At 41.0% G+C, this 21055-nt stretch overlaps 3 protein-coding genes across 11 annotated transcripts in view; 2 read left to right on the top strand and 1 right to left on the bottom strand.

Annotated features, from left to right (window-relative positions):
- Positions 1–12535, top strand: part of TOM1L1 (target of myb1 like 1 membrane trafficking protein) — a 62418-nt gene extending 49883 nt beyond the window's left edge. For 4 of the 5 annotated variants that reach the window (XM_045164966.1, XM_006080457.4, XM_025281282.3 and 1 more), the window contains 5 exons: positions 5207–5258; positions 6896–7001; positions 7592–7673; positions 11271–11335; positions 11916–12535. In XM_045164966.1, the coding sequence (XP_045020901.1) occupies positions 5207–5258; positions 6896–7001; positions 7592–7673; positions 11271–11334 (304 nt within the window). In that variant the 3' untranslated portion in view covers position 11335; positions 11916–12535. Of the gene's footprint in view, positions 1–5206; positions 5259–6895; positions 7002–7591; positions 7674–11270; positions 11336–11915 lie in introns of those variants that run through there. The other variant, XR_006640825.1, reaches the window with a different exon arrangement.
- Positions 12536–12981: 446 nt separating this feature from the next.
- LOC102416224 (cytochrome c oxidase assembly protein COX11, mitochondrial) lies at positions 12982–19690 on the bottom strand. The gene is made up of 4 exons (XM_006080458.3): positions 19279–19690; positions 15934–16089; positions 13814–13939; positions 12982–13425 (listed from the first exon to the last, which is right to left on the bottom strand). Exons 1-4 carry the CDS (start codon positions 19627–19629, stop codon positions 13210–13212), a joined length of 849 nt encoding a protein of 282 aa, XP_006080520.3. The 5' UTR covers positions 19630–19690; the 3' UTR covers positions 12982–13209.
- The window catches only part of STXBP4 (syntaxin binding protein 4), a 235071-nt gene continuing 233682 nt past the window's right edge, over positions 19667–21055 (top strand). For 2 of the 5 annotated variants that reach the window (XM_044939654.2, XM_044939656.2), the window contains exon 1: positions 19695–19784. The gene's annotated coding sequence lies outside the window, so the exon portion shown is untranslated. Of the gene's footprint in view, positions 19785–21055 lie in introns of all 5 variants that reach the window. The other 3 variants (XM_025281286.3, XM_044939655.2, XM_044939657.2) reach the window with 3 other exon arrangements.

Below are 21055 nucleotides of genomic sequence, written 5' to 3'. Positions count from 1 at the left end.
AAATCACTTGAGTGACTATTAAAAAGTAAAAGGGCTAGACCCCAGAAACTCTGATTCAATAGCAGGAATCTTTAGTTTTAAAAAGAGTCTCTGGGGAACCATAAAACAGTGATCAGGTGATCATTAGAAACTTTATTTTGATTGTCTACCCAAGATCCAGATATCAAAATAATTATAATAGTTCTTAGAATTCACTGGAATGAAAGATAATGGGTGACATCTGTTTTGTTTTCTAGACAATGTCTTTTGAACGTATTTTTTCTACTTTTTGAAAACATACCTGAGTGAAACTATCACTAGTCCGGTTTTTTATAGTGTTGGAAATTGAAGCACTAAAGTTACCTAAGGCATCAATCTGAGTTGAATCATGTGCAAAAGATTACTTGTAGAAAAAAGTGAAAGTTGCTCAGTCGTGACCAACTCTTTGCAACCCCATGGACTGTAGCCTGCCAGGCTCCCCTGTCCATTAAATTCTCCAGGCAAGAATACTGGAGTGGGTTGCCATGCCCTTCTTCAGAGGGTCTTCCTGATCCAGGGATCGAACCTGGTTCTCCCACATTGCAGGCAGATTCTTTACCATCTGAGCCACTTGGGAAGCCCAAAGATTATAAGAGGTGCAATCAGCTGTCAAAATATCTGGCAGTCTTAAGGTTTTCCCACCCCTCTCTTGTTTGCAGTACAATTTATCACAGAACAAATGAGTGATGGAATTTCTCATAATGGACCGATTCCTGAAAAGCAGTGATGATGATAGGATAAAGTCATATTTATAGCCTACTTAGTATCGGGCAGCAGGCTAAGAATAAGAAATGCTCTCTGGTTCCTTACTCTAGTGCTCCTTGCAGTGCTCTGAGGTAGGTACCCCCAACACTCACTGTACTGGTGAGGAAACCAAGACTGAGAAATATCAGCTTGCCAAACAAAGGTTGTCCAACCAGTGCAGAAGGAGGATTCAAGTTCAAGTGAATCTGATTTCAATACCTGCTCTCTCTTTTTTTTCTTTTCACTCTAATTTTATTTTTACAATTTCCATATGGTAAAATTGACCCTTTTTTTGTTCGCTGCAGAGCTCTGTGTTTTTTCTAACATATATATAGATGCATGTAACCATCCCCACACTCTGAATATAGAATAGTTCATTATCCAAAAAAACTTCCTTATGCTAGTCCTTTATAGTCACCCCCCACCCCCAACCCTCAGCAGCCACCAGTCTGTTCTGTCATTACAGTTGGTCTTTTTGACAATAGGGTCTGAAGAGTCATATGGTATGTGATATTTCTGGAAAGGTTATGTAAAATTGTTTGTTTCATGTATTTTGAAGCTCTTTCAGTGCATTTGCATTCAGTATTGTTGTCTTCTTGGAGAATTGACTCTTTTTATCATTATGTAATGTCCCTCTTTATCCTTTGTAATTGTCTTTACCTTGATGTTTACTATGATTGTAATCAAAGCCACTCTAACTTTCTTTTGATTATATTTGTATGGTATATCTTTTTCTAACTTTTTACTTTTAACTATTTGAAGTGAGTGTCTTGCAGATAACTTATGGTTGGGTCATACGTTTTTATATACTCTCATAATATCTGTCTTTAATTGGTCTGCTTACATGGTTTATATTCAATATGTTTGGATTAGGACCACTATTGTGTGATTCACTTTTCTGTTTGTTTCCTTTGCTGTTTTTTTGGTTGTGTTTTGTTTTTTCTGTTTCCTCTTTCCTTCATACTTTGGGCTCTTTGGATGTTTTTGATATCCATTTTATTATGATACTATATTTTTGTACAGTTTATATATGGGGAGGGGAGGACTGGTTGCTCTAGGAACTGCAATTTTTTTCGTGTATTTAAAACCAGTATTTTCCCATTTGAAGTGAAATATAGAAATTTTATTATCATACAGCTCTCCCCTTTATATGATAGTTATGGTATATATTATGTATATATATGTTAAAAAACCACTACCAGACAATGAAAAATTATTTTACAATTTTTTCATAATACAGTTTTTACTTGCAGCTCTTAAATAAATTTTAAAGACTCAGGAAGAGTAGAATAGTCTGTCATGTTGCTGCTGCTAAGTCACTTCAGTCGTGTCCAACTCTGTGCGATCCCATAGACGGCAGCCCACCAGGCTCCCCCGTTCTTCCAGGCAAGAACACTGGAGTGGGTTGCCATTTCCTTCTCCAATGCAGGAAAGTGAAAAGTGAAAGTGAAGTCACTCAGTCGTGTCCGACTCTTAGCGACCCCATGAACTACAGCCTACCAGGCTCCTCTGTCCATGGGATTTTCCAGGCAAGAGTACTGGAGTGGGGTGTCATTGCCTTCTCCATAGTCTGTCATATTTACCAGAGGAAACTGAAAGGAAAGCAACAGGAATGGTAAATATTAGGTAAATAGGTAGTCTGTCATATTTACCTAATATTTACCATTCCTGTTGCTTTCCTTTCATTTTCCTCTGGTACAGTTTCTCTTGTCTCTGAAGAATTTCTTTTAGCATTATTTTAGAGAAGATCTGATGGCAGTAAAGGTTTCTTAGTATATTTTATGTGAGTATTTCATTTTCATTTTTGTTCCTGAAGGATACTCTTATTGGATATAAGATTCTGGGCTGACGGTTCTTTTCTTCTAGCAGTTTTTAAACACTGCTCCAGTGTCTTCTGGCCTAAATGGCTTCTAATGAGAAATCTAATATTCATTCAAATTCTTGTTCTGTGTTGACTCCGTGTTACTTCTTTCTATCTGTGCTTTCAAGAACTTTTATTTTTTTCTACTTTTAAACAGTTTGATTATGATATGTCTAAGTATGGCTGTCTTTGTTTCGCTGAGTGTATTTGTTTCCTGTGGCTATCACAAAAACATTACCAGAAACTGGGTAATGGAACTCAGCTTCTTAGAGTTTTGGAGACTAGAGGTCTGAAAGGAAGCAAGGCGTCTCCTCCCAGGACTCTGAGGGGAGAAGTCATTCTTCCCCTCCTCCACGTTCTGAGGAGCATAGGCACTCCTTTACTTCTGTGTCTTGTGGCCACACACTTCGCTTTCTTTCTCCATCTTCACATTGCCTTCTCCCCCGTGCTTCTCAAGTCCCTCCCCAGATCCCCATTTTTCTATTTTAGGGTCATATATCGTTGGATTTAGTGCCCACTCAAACATCATCTCAGTATCCTTAATTATATCTGCAAAGACTCTTTTTCCAAATAACGTGACAGTCATAGATTCCAGAAATTAGGACAAGGACATAACTCTCTGGGAACATCCATTCAGCTTATTACACTGAACTTCTTGAATCTGTGGATTTTTCTGTCACCAAATTTGTGAAGTTTTCAGCCTTTATTTCTTCAAATATGCTTTTCAATACTACATACTTCGCTCCCCCTCTGGGACTTTGGACGACCCCGTTGGGTCTGTTGTCGTCTCATAGACCCATAGGGTTCTGTTCGTGGCTTTTCTCACTCGATTTCCTGTCATCTCCATTTTGCTATTTAGCTCATGCTTATTCTGTATTTTTTAAAATTTCAGTTAATTGTATTTTTTAATTCTAAAATTACCATTTGACTCTTATTTATTGTGTTTCTTTGCTGGGAACTTCTGTTGAATGTTTTTTTTTTTCAAGTGTTCACAGTTTCTTGTTGAAGCATTTGTATAAAAGCTGCTTTAAAATTGTGAGATAATTTCATCATTTGTGTCCTCTATTCATAGGTATCAAGCACTGCTGTCTTTTCTCTTGCAAGTTTAAACTTTCTCAGTTCTTCATATGCATAGTGATTTGGGTTGTATCTTGAGCATTAATGATATGAAGCACTTGGTCTTATCTAAGTCCTGTGTTGAATGTTGGTACTTTGCTTTTAGCAGGCAGACAACCCAGTGACGTTTATGCTGCAGTTTCAGCCTGCCTTCTGTGTGCTTTCGTTCTGATGTCAGTTACATGTTCAAAGCCATTGAGTGTTACTGAGATGCGTCCCACACGTTGCCACCCAGTTGTCACTGTAAGGTCTGGACAGCAGGCTGTGTGTTCATTTCTCAACATCTTTAACCTACTCCAGTATTCTTGCCTGGAAGATCCCATGGATGGAGGAGCCTGGTAGACTACAGTCCATGGGGTCGCAGAGTCGGACATGACTGAGTGACTTCACTTTCACTTGGCATTGATTGGAATCAGCCATGGATGCATAGATCAGGGTGTAAGCCCAGGATTTCATAAACAACTTTGAAGTCATTGTCCTGAATTCCTCTGTCTTTGTGATTTCCCTGATTCTTTGCTTTCCTGGGATTCTCTTTTTGGTCTTTCCAGTCAAAAAGCTGCAGATTTACTGTGTCATGCATTTCCTTGACTATGCTTGTATTGGGGACCAAACGGCAGGACAGAAAGGGTAAAAGAAACAAGGTTTTGCCTCATCCTCTTGGGATGATCACAGTTCCCCTCTTAGAGTAGAAGTTGCCTCTCAGAGGTTTAAGCCCCTGTCGGTCCCCGTTGCCTCTGCTGTCACTGCGGCCGCCTTGGGATTGCCCGGGGAGTGGAGTGAGAGAAGGAAGAGGAAGAAAGGGACGAGGCTTGCCCTGCACACTCTGGGCACTGGGGTTTCCCTTCCTGCTCCTTGAGTGAGAATGAGCGTCTTCTCCTGGAGCTGTGTGTCCTCCCTGTCGGGGTGGGCTTTAGGCTGCACTGCATGCCAGTTCGGAAATACCCAGGGGGTCAGAACATGGTAAGTTCACCAACAAGTCATTGATACTCCAATTCTAGTCTTCTTTCCCAATTAGCCTGTAATTAGTATTTACCTTGCAGTTCTCAGATATTTGCCCCATGCCTTCTGTCCAGATTTTATAGTTGCATTTGGTGAAAGAGACAGGGCAAATGTGTTTACTCCAACTGCAAACTGTCCCTGCATCCTAACCTCTACTCTGCCTTGCCTTTCATCCTTTAGAAGTAGCTGCTGTCATGCGGAGACTGAAGGCTCTGCTGTGACCGATAGAGTGCGCTCCAGGGTCTCGGGCTGCCGCTGCTCAGCACCAGTGCTTTGTCCTCATTCTCTTTGGCGTTTGGGCATTATGACCTGGTGGGCACCAACACCACTGGCAGTTGTTCTATACAATTAATACTTCTGTGCAGTCTGAAGGTGCATTGTGGGTATTGCTTTTAGACCAGGAAGGTCATCTTTGTGCACTGTGTTCTCACTGTAGGGTAATCATGCTCTATTATCACACTATCCTAGGTTTGCCCAAAGGACCAGCCAAAACCTCGCCTCAAGTCATACATACGAGAGTGTAAGTAATGAAGGCCTTCTCGGGCAGTGCCCAGGGAGCAGATTATCATGCCAAAATGGAGCTCCCAGTCCTTAATTCTCACGTTCTGCTCAAAATTTCTTCATAAGGTGTTAATGAAGCCCTTGTTAGGGCTTTTCCTTGTTGCCTCTTTAATCATTTAAGATAAGTATAGTCTCACTTCCATTAGAAAGATAGTAAAGGAACAGAATTCCCTTGGAACGCTTTCTGTTTGCTATCTGCGCTCTCTTTCCTCCCATCATCTGATGGACTTCAGGCAAGTTCTCCTCTCAGCCGCCTCACGGGCTGAGCTCTTGTCAAGGTCACCAGAGACCTCCCGATGACTGACTAGTCCTGCAGTGCTCAGCGCTCATCCTGCCTGATCAGCAGCAGCTGAGACCTGGCACCTCCTCCCGTCTGCACACGCGCTTTCCGACACCGCGCCCTTCAGGCTCTCCCGCTGCTCTCTTCTGCATCCCTTTGCTGACCTCTTCTCCTCTACCAGCCTCTCAGTGTTGGAGACCCCGGGAGTCAGGCCTCAGATTTCTCTGCCCACATTCTTTCCTCTCTGGTCTTTTGGTCTCGTATCAAGAAATACCATTCAGACTCTGAGCACTTACAAGTTGTTTCCAGTCCATACCCCTTCCCCACGTGCAGAGCTCACATTTCCACCTTCCACTTCACATCTCCCCTTGCTTTCTTTCAGCCTCAGCTCCTGATTTGCTCCTTCGGCCATCTTCCCCATTCTGTAAATGACCACTGTTTCTGTTGTTCAGGTCAAAAACCTTGGGAAACTGTGCTTGACCTTTACCATTTTACCTTTGCTTTCAAAATATATCTGTTAATCCAGCCACTTCTTCCCACCTCCCCTTTATGTCCCAGCGTAAGCTACATCAGATGGGTACCGCAGTGGCTTCCCACAGGGCTGCTGTTCCAGCCTCCATCTCCCTCTCCACCCCCACCCCATCGTACAATCTGTTCTCCAAACAGAAACCAGAACAAATCTTTTTTAAAAATAAAGTTTATGTTACTCATTTGCTGTAATGCCACCTGTGGTTTTCTGACTCCACTTTACTCGATAAAAGCCTGAGAAGCCGCTCTGACCTCTCCCATTGCCTCTCCAGCTGTACGTCCGGCCCCCTCCCTTGCCTTACTCTGCTTCAGCTGCACTGGCTCTGCCTGCTTCAGAGCATATGACCCGTGTCCCCTCAGATAATCACAGGGCCCACAGGGCTCTGCTCCGCGTCCCCAGTGGTGAGGCATTCTCTTGACCAGGTCTGACAGATACGCTTTTTTGTACTTAATGGTTTTGCCTCTTTGAGGCCAAGGTTTTATATTCAGTGTGGGACAGGAGACTCTGGACTGAGCCATACATTCCTGGTTTTGGGGGTTTTTTTAAGCAATATATTTTAGTTTACATTTTATATGGGAATTAAGGTGCAGGGGGCATGAAACCAGACAGAAAAGCAGTAGGTTTTATAAGGGGATATTACCTTAAAAACTAAAATAATAGTTAATCATTAGTAATTCTTATCTGATTAAGAATATATAGTTCTTGGGATAGTGCCACTTGGAAGGCTAGGAATCAAAATCGTAAAAGCTTAGAATGTTTATTTGAACGTGTGCTTTGCTCTCTTCAGTTTCTGGAACATTCAAATTCAGTATTACTGCAGCCAGTTAGCCTACAGACCGTTCCAGCAACACCATCAAACCAGAGACTGCCACCTCTGCCCAGCAATCATCCAGGTACTTAAGACCTTATTATCTGCACCAAATAAGGAAACTTATGAGAATAGATGGGTCTGCTAGAGATTTATTGGTGACTAAAGACAGATATGCAGAGAGAAGAAATTATAGAGTGCATTTGTATTTTTAAGCTACATGAGGTAAATTTAAGGCAGATTTCATTATGACTGTTGTTGTCATTTATCACTAAGTCACATCTGACTCTGCAACTCCATGGACTGTTGGGTTCCTCTGTCCAGGGGATTTCCCAGGCAAGAATATTGACATGGGTTGCCATGCCTTTCTCCGGGGATCTTTCTGATCCAGGCACATCTCCTGCATTGGCAAGTGGATTCTTGACCACTGAGCCACAAGGGAAGCCCCGTGACTGACGAGGAGACTGTGGAAATGCTTGTGTTGCACTGAATACTGTATTCTGAGTGCTGAGGTGCATGAACCTTTAGTCCGAGTCTGGGTGTCTGTAGACTTCTACTGGGCAGTAGCACTGGGACACCAGTGTGCTTGTTTCTGGTTGTCAGGTGTTCCTTAGGATCTTATGTGTGAGGTCAAAGTCAGAGAGCACAATGTGTGTTTCTTTTTGTTGCCTACAGGGATGACAAAGAACGATCTCCAGCCACCCAATTACTGTGAAGTAATGGAGTTTGATCCCTTAGCTCCTGCTGTCACCACAGAGTAAGTCATTTACAAAATGATTATATTTTTTGTCTTGGTTCCCTTTGGTAGCAGAGCTCACAGGGTTTGGTTATACATTTAACTTTGTTTACGCCTTAGCAGAAATCAATGACCTTACATAAAAGTGATTTATGAGATTTTGTGGTGGTTGTTGCTCTTAATGTTGGTCTTGTCATTCTTGACCTTGTGACTTGAAAATAAAAACACTGGGGTTGCAGAAATAAGCAGAACCATTATGTGCATTAGTGTCTTCCTTATAGATGCCTTGGAAGAAAGTCAGATTCTCTCCAGCTCGCGAAGGGCACTATTCACTGATTGATGACTCTTAAGTACCACGTTGATGGATATTTTAGTTGTTGACTAATGCCAGAAAAAAACTTACATAAGAACTTGTTTTTAATCTTCACTACCTGTGACAATAGTATGCTTATTAATTTAAAAGTTACTTTTTAACTTGGAATCCTTAAAGCAGTATTATTTTGTGATTTCATATTGGTCAAGTGTATATAAATATTTATGGGATGGTAGCCTCATCAGTGGAGTAGGAAATGGCAACCCACTCCAGTATTATGGACAGAGGTGCCTGGCAAGCTACAGTCCATGGGGTCACAAAGTCAGACACAACTGAGCATGCACACAGGCTCATTAGTTTTAATATATTTTGACTAACTGAAAGTTACTGCCAAAATTGTTTAAAATGATTAAAGCATTTTTACAGAAATGATTGTTTAGAAACTAGCAGCCTACAGGCTGTATCTTGCCTGCAACTGTGTTTTGTTTGACCTATGTGAATTTTAAATATGCACATAAAAATTAATTGCCAAGTTAAAAGATGGGATATTTCACTAACTGTCTGAACCTCTGGATGGTTGTTGATACAACAGTGCCAGGCCTGCATTTGTACATGCTAGCAATAGTGTGGGGCTGCACTGTCTCAGTTCACAGGCCCCTGCATGCCTCCATCTGATCTGCTTGACATGTGCAGGCATTTGAGTTTTTGACCCTGACCCCCTGGTTCACACCCTCAGTGTAGTGATGTTTTGTAATGATTTGTAAGTGAATGAAGCAGGCCTGCAGAACCTGTCTCATCTTAAACAGGCAGCCACTATGCAGTCCCAGGCTTATTACAATAAGCTTAGGAGTTCATTAAATATTTTTTCCTAACAGGATTGTGAGACTTTCATTCTGCTTGATAAAGTATCACTGAATATGGTAGTGGTTTAAGGAATTAGAAACTGGTTAAACTAGGTATGGTGTCTTAAGAACGCATGTTTTTTTAATCAGTTTTCTCCAAGCAAACAGGAAGCAGATTATTATAATCTAGTTAATTATGAGATAGTTGTAAGTAGTTGTGGTGGTGTAGGAGATGTTCAAGGTAAGACATAGCAAGAAGCTGGAGAGGTGAAGTTTTGGGACTCCCTACCACTTTGAAAGCTCGTGACGCTTTCAGATTGTGGTGCTGGAGAAGACTTTTGAGAGTCCTTTGGACTGCAAGGAGATCAAACCAGTCAATTCTAAAGGAAATCAACCCTGAATATTCATCGGAAGGACTGATGCTGAAGCTGAAGCTCCAAAACTTTAGCCACCTGATGCAAAGAGCCAACTCACTGGAAAAGACCCTGATGCTGGGAAAGATTGAGGACAGGAGAAGAAGGCAGGAGAGGATGAAATGGTTACATAGCATCACCAACTCAATGGATATGAACTTGAGCAAACTGTGGAAGATACTGGAGGACAGGGAAGCCTGGCATGCTGCAGTCCATGGTGTGACAAAGGGTCGGACATGACTTAAGGGCTGAAGAACCACCACCACCACTAGAGTTCTTCCTTTCTGGGTGGTAGGGTGTCTCAGTCTCTTTAAACGCTACATGAGATCCAGGGAACTTCTCCCTAAGGAAAGCATAAAATCTTACATGAAAAGTCCTGGGATTATCACATCACTGGTTTTCCATGAACCCCAGGTTAAGAATTTCTACTCCAGCAGAACATAGAGTATAGTACTTACGAATATACATACATATACATACACAATTCACTCATTTGACATATGACTGAAAATTGACTATGTACAAGGGAAAATGATTGGTGCCTAATTTATAACGTTGAGCCTAATGGAGGGCAAATCTAACAAGGAGGCAGAAATTAAATCAGCAGGCAAACATGTATTTGCAGTTTGTGTTAATAGTATGAAAGGTATTGACTTGACAATATATAACAGAAAGAACTAATTGGGGGTTAGAGAAAGCCTGAGAAGTGACATGCAAATTAAGACCTGCAGTTTTTAGTGTAGTGACAAGTTTGGGAATCTGTTGCAGGCACTGGGGAGAGAAATGGAAAAGTCAGGAACAAAGAGAACAACACGGAACCTATCACCAGATGTGGAAATCACAGTTTGGAAACAAAAAGAAGGGAGTGCACAAATGTGATGAACGTCGCTGAAGACAGACAAGGACTCAACACTAGATAATGGACTAAGTAACAGATCATCATGAGTGATTCAGTAGAAGTTGACAGGGACAGAGGCAAATCTCAGTGCATTAAAAAGGGATGAAGTAGACGGTGCACAGGCAGCTTACAAAGAAACTTAAAACACGAAGGACTTGGGGAAAGTGGTCTGGCAGCTAGAGTATTACTGACGCAATTAAGTAGACATGGGATAAAGGACTGTATTATTTTATAAAATGGGAAATGCTGGAACATCTGTGAATCCTGAGGGGTAAGATTTAGTAGAGAATGAGAGGTTGAAGATTCAGGGAGGGAGACTGAGTGAAGTGTTTAAGAAGCCAGGGGTTAATAGATAGGATCATAAAAGTAGATGATGGTGCAGATGAAAACAGATTTGAAGATTTGGTGATGGGAACATCAGGTTTCCACGTAAAGACATTTAATTTGTTAAGATATGAGGTTTTTCCAACCAAGAGGAGGGGCGTCAGAGATTTGAGGAGCGTGAAGGAGGTTAAAATACTTCTGTGGAAAATGAAAGACAAAACAGAGAAACATTAAAATTTCTGGACCATGCTGGCACTTCTTGAAGTTAGCGATTATGTCTTCAAAGTGCTTTGATTTTTATGCGATTTTTTTTCTTAGTCATGTGTTGCTGTACTGTGTATATTAATGCCATATTTGTAGGTATAGATATTTTCTATCTATAGACATATGTTAAGACAAATGAAGACTATCACAGAAAAATGACTATATACAAAGTACAAAGAAGACAGTGGTTAAATAAGCTCGAATATTAATTTTTAATGTTTAAGCCAGGGAAAGCGGAACAATTTTTGCTTTTTTTTTTTTTTTTAAAGCAGAAAGCCAGCTGTCTGAATTTGAGCCATATTTCTCACTAAATTATATGATGGTTATATAAGATACATATTTGTAAGATGCACGGGAACAGCAGCATTGGGATCTAAAGTAGTTTTTATAATGTAAGCTTCAGGGCAGAGACCTTTGTTTTTATTTACTGATACAGCCTCAACACCTAAAATGGCACCAGATTTTTGCTTTAAGATGATGGCAGTTAAAAGCCAAAATAGTACATTGAAATTGATCTATAACCATGATATTTATCAATTTACCATGATGACTTATTTGTTTCAGAGCTATTTATGAAGACATTGATGTTCATCCCCACAAAGGAGCTCAAAGTCACAGTAATTGTTGAGGTAAAGACTTCAACTCACACACCTTACATCCCACGTGATGTTAGTGTAACTGGCATTTTCTACATTTGTTATTTATGTTTTGTAAGGGCCATCTCAGTCTGACACTTTGATGAGTGAAGTATTACACAGGTTCCTATGTCACTCAAATTGTAATGATCAACAAGACAGATTCTTTGTGACCATGTTAGCTAAAAATTATAAATCTTGGGAATGCAGAAATCGGTTTATGGTATAAAAATATTAATGCTAACAAAAACAGCTGATCAATAAAAGATTCTTAGCTATAGAATCAGATTTGTCTTCTATGTACAGTTAATACTTGGTGACTGGGACTGGTAGAACCCATTTATTGTTATTCTAGGTTGGTCTGGATTCTGTTGCTTTACTAATCATTCCATTTATTTACTAATAAATGCACACAGCCACCAGTAACCTATTAACCATATTTATTCCCTTCATACTTCCCTTGTGGAAGTAGTACATTCCCACCTTTCCTCTACTTGACTGTGGCTGTCTAGTTATCAAGGACTGGGGAAAGAGAGGAAAGGATGGAGATAACTGACTCTTCTTTTTATTCCAGGTGGAAATGGATGACCAGTTCACTAGCAGCACTGTGGATGCCAGTTTTCCAAAAGGTGGACCCTGTCCAGCTTTGAGACCCACAAGTTAGCTAACTTCCAAAACATCAAAACCACAGTGGAACATTTTTCCTCTGCATTAATGAGGTTTAAACAGAAGAGTCACAGTTGGGTTCCTGACAGCAGCTTAAGCTTTATCTCAGAAGAACTTGGTTGTAACATATATTCCCTTAAAACTTAGGCAGAACAAAAATTCATGGTACTGAGGCCAACCAGGTTAAATGTAGCACCTTATGTTTTCACAGGCCTTCCTACATTTATAATCATCACAAGAGATGGGGTAAGAGTAGATGAAGACTGTTTCAGTACAAAATAACTGTTAATAAGTGAAAGCCTGATATGGAAAAACTGTATTATTCAGGAAGAATACTTGAGTGCCTTTATTTACCTAAAGTTGAATGTAAAAGTCAATTTGCACTTCTTTATAAATAACACTCTTATTTAGAATTATAAGTTGTGAAAGCTTTGATGATTGTAGTTCAACTGTATTTCAGGTTTACCCTCAAGAGGTCACTGGATTCTACATTGGTTGCCTTTAAATACAATTCTTTATAACACTAAATGGTTGTTTTTGTCTTTCTGGAAGAAAGTCTATTGGAAAACATTCAGGATAACTTGTACTTTCCTTTGTCACAAATTATAATGACAAATGAATTACTATTAAAACAGTTCAAGAACTTTTTCTTTTTTTTTTCAGAAGAACTTCTAATGTTAGTAAATCCTCACAATCCCACTTACAATTTAAAATCTGGGGACTTGGAATTATCACAAGAAATGCTGGAAGCCTACTAGATATACTTAATGCATTTTATTTAAATTTCATGGTAGCAGACTTTCAAAGTACTTATTTAGTACTCTGAATGTAAAATAGCCCTAGATTTTAAAGGGGAAATACAGTCAGATTTGAAGTCAAAATGTAGTCTTTGGGTAAGCTGTTAGGGCTCAGTGATTACTCTTTTGTTTTGAGCTTTTAAAATAGTGACTATTTGTAATGAAAATAACCAACTATTTGAGAAATAATAACAAATTTTATTGCTACAAGTACGAAGTGCTGATAACCTAAAGGGGAGCTGAATCAAGTTTCTGCTAACATACATGGTTTGAACTGTCATACATTTTAAGTAGGATAAATGAGTTGGGAAGAAAAGAACCATCCGTACATAACATTTAAAACAGAAGGCTTCATATTAGTTTAAATACTTCTCTAAGAAGACAAGGTACATGATTTTTTAAAAATCACAAATTTGAAGCAGGACTTAGTTGCTGATTTGAATTATAGCCTGGGACTGGCAACGTATGCCCTTCCTTTGCTTCAAAAAAAGTGTAAGAAAGAGTGATGAGATCAACATTCACCATTCTTGGATCTTCAGCAAATTCAGGATCAATGTAGAAAAATACTGGCATATCTACTTCCTCTTGTGGATTAAGCCTTTGTTCTTCAAAGCAGAAGCACTAAAAGTTATAGAAAAGTATTCATTAATTAGTATTTCTATTCTGCTACCTAGAATAGAAACTGTGCTTCATTTATTGGCTTTAATAAGCATACTGTTAATTATAATCTTTAAATTCTATGATAGGATAACAGCATCTTTCATCTCTGAGTTTTGCTTTTAAAGATAGAAAATCAGCAAATTCTTCTAATCTTAAAAAAATTGATATCCAAATAGTTTGGCTCTCAACCTCTGCATAATTATTACAAGCAATGAAAAAAATAGTTTGAATTTTAAAATAAATCAACTTTCAAAAATTTGTATCTTCTAAAAAAACACTGCAGTATATTTAGTACCAAACAATCTCATGTACTTTTATCACATTCTATAACATTTGCATTTAGTTATACCTGTATTTTATTGAAGTACTGTCCAGCTTCAAATGGTACAACATTGTATGTAGAAATTCCGATTACTGGTTTGTCAGTAGGATTCTTAGCTTTATAAAACGCCAGTGCTGTCTCTCCTGGCACTACCTGTTTTAAGGAAAATACACATTATCAACACTTTAAATCTTACAAATCTGCACTCCATACTAAATTAGTATTTTCATTTCAGACCATAATGCCTAATCTAATTTTAAGAGTCAGCAAAATAAATTGAAGATCAAGAACATTTGATCTTCAAATGGTACTTGCATGTCAGTGGAGAACCATTGCTCTATTACACATACATTACGGATTGTTCTCTTGTATGTCTAAAGTCTTGAAGTGATAAGCTGCAGATGAAGTTATTTAAAATGTGTCCAAGAACAGCCAAGTCTTCTTAACACTTACCCTGAATATTATATAAACTGACTAAAGATTCTGTTTAGAAAAAGGCTTCCGTTCTCTGGTGACTCAGACGGTAAAGAATCTGCCTACAGTGCAGGAGACCTGGATTCAATCCCTGGGTTGGAAAGATCCCCTAGAGAAAGAAATGGCTACCCACTCTAGTATGCTTGCTTGGAGAATTCCATGGACAGAGCACGGTAGTGAGCTACATAGAGTCCATGGGGTTGCAAAGAGTTGGACATGACTGAGCAACTTTCACTTCACTTTTCAGAGAACGTTACCAACCTTAAACTTAGTTTACAACCAGAGTAAATTATATGTATAACCAAAGTAAAACTGACTAAATAGAAATTTTATTTAGCCAAAAAGCACTAATACTTTTCTTTTGAGAGAAAATAATGGATAAAATAAATCGCAAGCTTTAAAGTATTTGGACACTGACTAGCGTCCAAAGGATGCTGTCACATGTACCAGATTAGCCACTAATACCTTGTATACTACTATGTGACTGGAATTAATACTCAGAACCACAATCTTTAACACCCTCAATCACTGAAGAGATTCAGTCAGGATTACTAACCCGGGAAAGCACTAACATTCATAGAGTTTTCCAATAAGAGTTACAATTAAACTTTTCTGGCTATTCCTCAGTTCATGAGGTAATTTCAGTTAAATCCTCTAGGCAAGATGTTAGGCAACTTTTAAGGTACATAGTCTTTCTGAGCTAGAATATAACTTTTTAGCATGATTACTTCAAAAATCCTTAAATTTATTTTAAGAGATAGGGATGCTGCTGCTGCTGCTGTGTCACTTCAGTCATGTCCGACTCTGCGACCCCATAGACAGCAGCCCACCAGGCATCCCCGTCCCTGGGATTCTCCAGGCAAGAACACTGGAGTGGGTTGCCATTTCCTTCTCCAATGCAGGAAAGTGAAAAGTGAAAGTGAAGTCGCTCAGTCGTGTCCGACTTTTAGCGACCCCCTGGACTGCAGCCCACCAGGCTCCTCCATCCATGGGATTTTCCAGGCAAGAGTACTGGAGTGGGGTGCCATTGCCTTCTCTGAGAGAGAGGGATATTTTGATGTAAACCAGTGAACTACTTTCCAGTGTAACCAATGTTTTCCAACAGTTTCCTATATCATCTCTACCTGGGGTAAATAAGTTTAGGTGTTAGTCACTCAGTTGTGTCTGACTCTTTGAAACCCCAGTGACTGTAGCCCACCAGGCTCCTCTGTTCATGGGATTCTCCAGGCAAGAAAGAATACTGGAGTGGGTAGCCATTCCCTTATTCAGGGGATCTTCCTGACCCAGGGATCAAGCCTGGGTCTCCTGCATTGCAGACATATTTTTTACTGTCTGACACACCAGGACAGCTGTTCCTACTCTCAAGACTGGTGACCAGAGAACTTTTTAGTGAACTCTTAATATGATTCTAATAAAAATAGGACATTTTCCATTGCTCCAAAGTAACTTTTATTATGACGCCATGTAACTTAAAAGAATATCTTGTTACCTTAGGTGTAGTGCACTGTCAAAAAGTAGTCTGTGGGAATAAAAGAATTCCAGTAATGGTATCTGTCAGTATTCTGAAATTAAGTTTAGATGAGTGTTTCCTAAATTGTGAAACAGTAAGTGATGAAAGAATCAATCTTTAAATTGGAAAAAGCAATCTTTTAAACATTGCTTTAAGTACTTACATATATTTCTGTTTGCTGAGGTCTAAAGTTCCACTGGAGACTTGCATGCACATCTGCATTAAAGGTGATTTTAATGATGCGATCCTTAACAGGTACCATGTTTTCAATTTGGTCTGATCCATGACCTGCTACTGCTGATCCTCCAAGTCCAGTAGTCTAGGAAAAGATAACAAGGCATAATATGCTAAACAAAAGTACAGTAGTTTTAGGTGCTGATGACCTATTTACTGGATGAAACAAAATTTTAAAAACAATACTCCAGTAGCAGCAAGGTTTACATACTATCACTGACCATTTCCTATGAATGTGCTAACGATTTAACCACTTTTTGGGTGTCAAGGGTCTATGTATGTTAAAGTCATATTTTTCTGTAATTACCTGGTTGTAAAAATGATAAAAATGAATCATCTGAAAGAGAATGGACTCTCCACTGATAACAGAGCTCTGAATTTTTAGCTGAACTTTTCATTAAACATCTTTCTCCTTATTGCTAGTATTTCAGAACAACTATTATGAATAGAAATAAAACATACCCACAATGCTGTCATTTCAATAAAACTAATTCCATTTTCCACATTCTCATCTGGTCCTTTTCTGTATCATAACTTTTAGTGGACAGATTAGTTTGTAAATTCACTTCTATAGTTTGCTTTCCTCAAGCATCGTTAAGTATTTTGCCATGTTGGTAGAATGTTTCTGTAAATGTTTTCTGTATTTTTTAGTACTGTACAGCTTTTACATAGGTATCATCAGTTAATCAGAAAACCTCTTTGGTCACTCAATGGACTAATCATAAGGCATCAGGATAATCTGTATCTGACACTTCTTGTCTATCTTCATTGCCATTACTTATTTCCTTATCAGAGATGCTTAAAAAAAAATCCTTACTTCCAGGGTCATCATTCTTCTGATGCTTGAGGTTGCCAGAATTCTGGTCTCCGGATAATTAATCTGTTACTATACTGGGGAAAAAATACCAAATTTGAGGCTATGGAAGACTCCCAGCAAAATACAGTACTACTACCTTAGCTTGTTAAACAAGTCAGCTTCACTAAACTGCCACGCATTATGAAACTACATTATAACCCTACAAGACACATCAGAGGCCAAGCCTTTATTTACCCTTGTTTAATCAGAGGGCAAGCCTATTCTGTTCAAGAAGGCTATGTTTTTAAGATGTAACTTGTTTCTGAAGAACCTGAGTCACTTGAATGTTTTCTTTCTGACAGTCTTTGAATACAGTCTTCAAATTAGTGTGATGATTTGCAAAATTAAAACAACAGAAAAAGGCCCTGAAAAGAAAATGTCCTGTGCTCCAGTCTAGTTCTGTCACTAAGTAGCTCCAAAAACTCAATTTTACTTTCTTTGGGCTACACTTTCTATACTCATAAAATGAGCTCGGTGTATGAAGTGGTTTACATAATCCCTTATTTTTAGCTCTAAAGTTCTGTGATTCCAAAAATTAAAAGATGTTCTTTTGGATATGTCACTACTGAACATCCAACTGTGATTTAAGTTTAGGATTGCAAACCACAATAGATTTTTACTTTCCTGCCCTGCACTTTCATCCATGTGAATGAAATCGGTCATTCATTTCAGTTTGGGGCAGGGTTTCTCAATCTTGGCACTAATGACGCTTTGGATAGGATAATTCTTTGTTTTTTTTGGTGGGGGTGAGGGATGGGTCTGTTCTCTGCAATGCTGGATGTTTAGCAGCATCCCTTAACCTCTACCCACTAGGCAGCACCCTCCCCCTTCACCTCCCAGGTTGTGGCAACTAAAATGTCTTCAGATATTGTTAAATATTCCCTGGAAAATAAAATCACCCACCCACCTCGTGGTTTGGGGAGATCTACGCTAGATGTTTTGGATTCAGTTCTGTTTATGATTTCATCAATGGTAGTGGGGGATCCATGCTTGGTCCAGGCTAGCGTGTGATGAACATTAACTCATATTCTACACTTACACCCCAGCAATCAAGCCACTGCCCCTTCCAATATAAATGCTGATATTAAGAGACTAAAAAGTCCTTTAGATTCCAGTTTCATTATTACTGGTGATTCCGATGTACAACAAAGTTTGGGGACCCGCTATTACTCAGTAAATGAACCCAAAGTGTAGCTCTCATTCATGGCACGGTTTTAAAACAGAAATTCCTGGACCCTACCCAGGTCTCCTAATCAGAATCTCTGGGGTATGGAAGCCCTGATATGTTTAAGAAGCTCCATGGGTGACCTAATGCCCAAAGCAGCAAACTACTGCTTAAGAACTTAGCAGAACACGTATATGTAACAGGTGAAGTAGCCCTGTGCCTGCAGTTCCCAAACATTAAGTCTGCATCACAATCTGCTGCTGCTGCTGCTGCTAAGTCACGTCAGTCGTGTCCGACTCTGTGCGACCCCATTAGACGGCAGCCTACCAGGCTCCCCCGTCCCTGGGATTCTCCAGGCAAGAACACTGGAGTGGGTTGCCATTTCCTTCTCCAATGCATGAAAGTGAAAAGTGAAAATGAAGTCGCTCAGTCGTGTCTGACTCTTAGTGACCCCATGGACTGCAGCCCACCAGGCTCCTCTGTCCATGGGATTTTCCAGGCAAGAGTACTGGAGTGGGGTGCCATTGCCTTCTCCGTCACAATCTGCTAGGGAACTTACTAAAATACACATTGCTGGGCCCTGCCCTCCAGAGTTCCTGATTACACAGTTCTGGAGTTGGATCCAACAATCTGTACTCAAGTTCCCCTCTCAGGTAATGATGCTGCCGCTCGTGGGAAGGTCTGCACTTTGAAAACCATTGCACTGGAGTTTCTGATCTAAAAGGGAGCTCGGAGAAAGGACATTACAGTTACATATTAACAAAGGGGAAAAGCCTCGAAGTCCTAAGTCATCTATTACAAAGTCCTAAATCACAGTAGTTTGTACTTAGATAAAAAGCTACTCCCAGTTTAAGCCGAAGTAGCAAGCAACTCCCGTTTCCAGGGTTAACCTTTGCACAGAACCTGTATGTGTTTCACAGAGGGAATGTATGAACATAAACTACATTTTAAAAGCAGGCAGCGTGTGAGCAGCAGGAGATTGCTGGATACAGGAGTGTAGGCTGCAGACCTTTTGGGTGGTAGCTCTGAGAGCAGGGAATTTCACTCGGCAGTGGGGTACGGGCAAGAACACAAGAGCTCGAGTTGGACCGGCAGCTCTGTCACTAGCTTTCTTGATGAACTTCAAGGCCCGTTTTCCTCTGGGAGGTAATTTCGGACAGTCCACCGGGCCCCGCGGAGCCTCGCGGTCTAGGGAGCCGCCCCGGCCCTCCGCCCCTCCACAAGGGCCGCCCGGCGGGCCGCGCCAGCCCTACCTGGCAGTAGAGCCGATAAAGGGGCACGGCGGCGTAGGACGCGCCCAGCATGCCCACCGCCGCCGCGGCCACGTAGGTGAGGACCGTCTTGTTCCGCCGCCGCCAGTCCTCCTCCTGCGAGCGCGTGTAGGGGTTCGTGCTCTTCGGCCGCCGAGCCGGCTGCTCCGCCGGGCTCGGTTGCCTCCATGTCCCGAGCCGCCTCAGCCCCTGCTCAGTACCCGCCGGCCCGCTCCTCCCCGGCCGGAGACACGGCTCTGCCCTCTCAGCAGGCCGGGTTGGGCGCCCAAGGTGGCTCCAAGACCACCCGCAAAAAACGACGCGTCTCCAAGCCGGACGCCAGAGCCCTCCCATGACGCCCGGAAAGCGCGTCCGCCTGTCAGGGGCAAGGGGGCGGATCTCGCGAGGCCTCCTCGGTCTCGCGAGCTCTGGGTTGAGCCCGCCGCTGCCTAGGCTACGGCTCTCAGGTAGCCGCTTTTGCGGTCGGGCTACGGAGGCCGGGTGGCCGGGTAAGTTCGCGATTTTGTTAATAACTGTTCCTCCCACTTCGCTTTCCTCCAGTATTTGTTTAACTTACTTCCAGGAAAACGCCTCGCGCTCCTCAGCGTGCACTCCATCATCACATGGCTTGTGTCCCTGAAATTTCCAGCCCCCAGCAGGCTTTGTCTCGCCCTGGCGACTGCCCGCGGCCGTGTCCCGCGCGGGCCCTTGGTGGCCGGTCCGCTATCATTGTCGTGGGTTTGGGCTCAAGGATTACCTCTCCCGGGAAGTCTTCCTGTGTCAACCACAGCCCGCTTGGACCCTCGCACACCTTTATTTTCTCAGCTCCTGCGAATCGGCTTCTGTTGGTCTCGTGTCCATTAACCACTTGCCCAGTGAAAATTAATCAGTTCTGGGGCGGGAGAGACGTCGTCAGACTGGTTTTTGAGAGGATGGTGACCGGGATGTGAGGATTATTTAAGGAGGGGTTGAAGGGAATGGACTGCTTATCTTGAAAAATAAACGCATGGGGGATATAATAGCTTTTTTCAGTTGTCCTACAGACCAAGCTGGGGCGGACTGCATAGCCGATTTTGCCGTAATGAAAGGAAGCATCTTGCAAGGGACTATAAGAGATCAGATTCCGAGGTTACACATGTCTAGATTCATACCCGGGTCCTCACTATGGCCTTGTGTGGTTAGGCCAGTTATTTGACCTCTTTAAAACTTGGCGGCCTTACTTGTAAAATAAAAATCGTAACAGTATATATGAAGATACGCATGTGAAGTTATTTTCACAGTGTAAGCATTTAGTAAACATTAGGCTTTATTGCTAATGTCCAGAGTAGTTATAATTATCCCCATTTTGTGGATGAAAAAACTGAAATCCTGAGAAGTTAAATGACTTCAAATCATTCAGCATTTTATTTATTGTACTATTGTGGGCCAGACATCGTTCTACCTACTGGGGCTACAGCACAGAGAAAGTCAAAGAAGAACAGTTATAGAATGTGTCCTATTACTGAAGGGACTCAGGAGAAAGGCAAGTAACAGATACACAAGAATTTCAGATAACAATCAGTACAGTGTGATTGAAAGTCAAGAGGAGAGGCACTAAAGAAAGGTCTTTGAGCCTAGTCCTGGGTGATGATAAGGAGCAACCTACCAATGACAATTCTAAGTCATGCAAAGGCAGGTAGGCAAGAAAGAGCTACTTACCATTGAAAAACAAAAAGGAGGCCACTGTGTTCCTAGCATTGTGAGCAGGAAGAAGAGTGATAAAAGGGTCAGAGCAGGTATA

This window comes from Bubalus bubalis, chromosome 3 (genome assembly GCF_019923935.1).
Source record: "Bubalus bubalis isolate 160015118507 breed Murrah chromosome 3, NDDB_SH_1, whole genome shotgun sequence".
Classification (NCBI taxonomy): Eukaryota; Metazoa; Chordata; class Mammalia; order Artiodactyla; family Bovidae; genus Bubalus; species Bubalus bubalis.
Note: the sequence above shows the minus strand (reverse complement) of the source record. Positions and strands in the feature narration are given on the sequence as shown.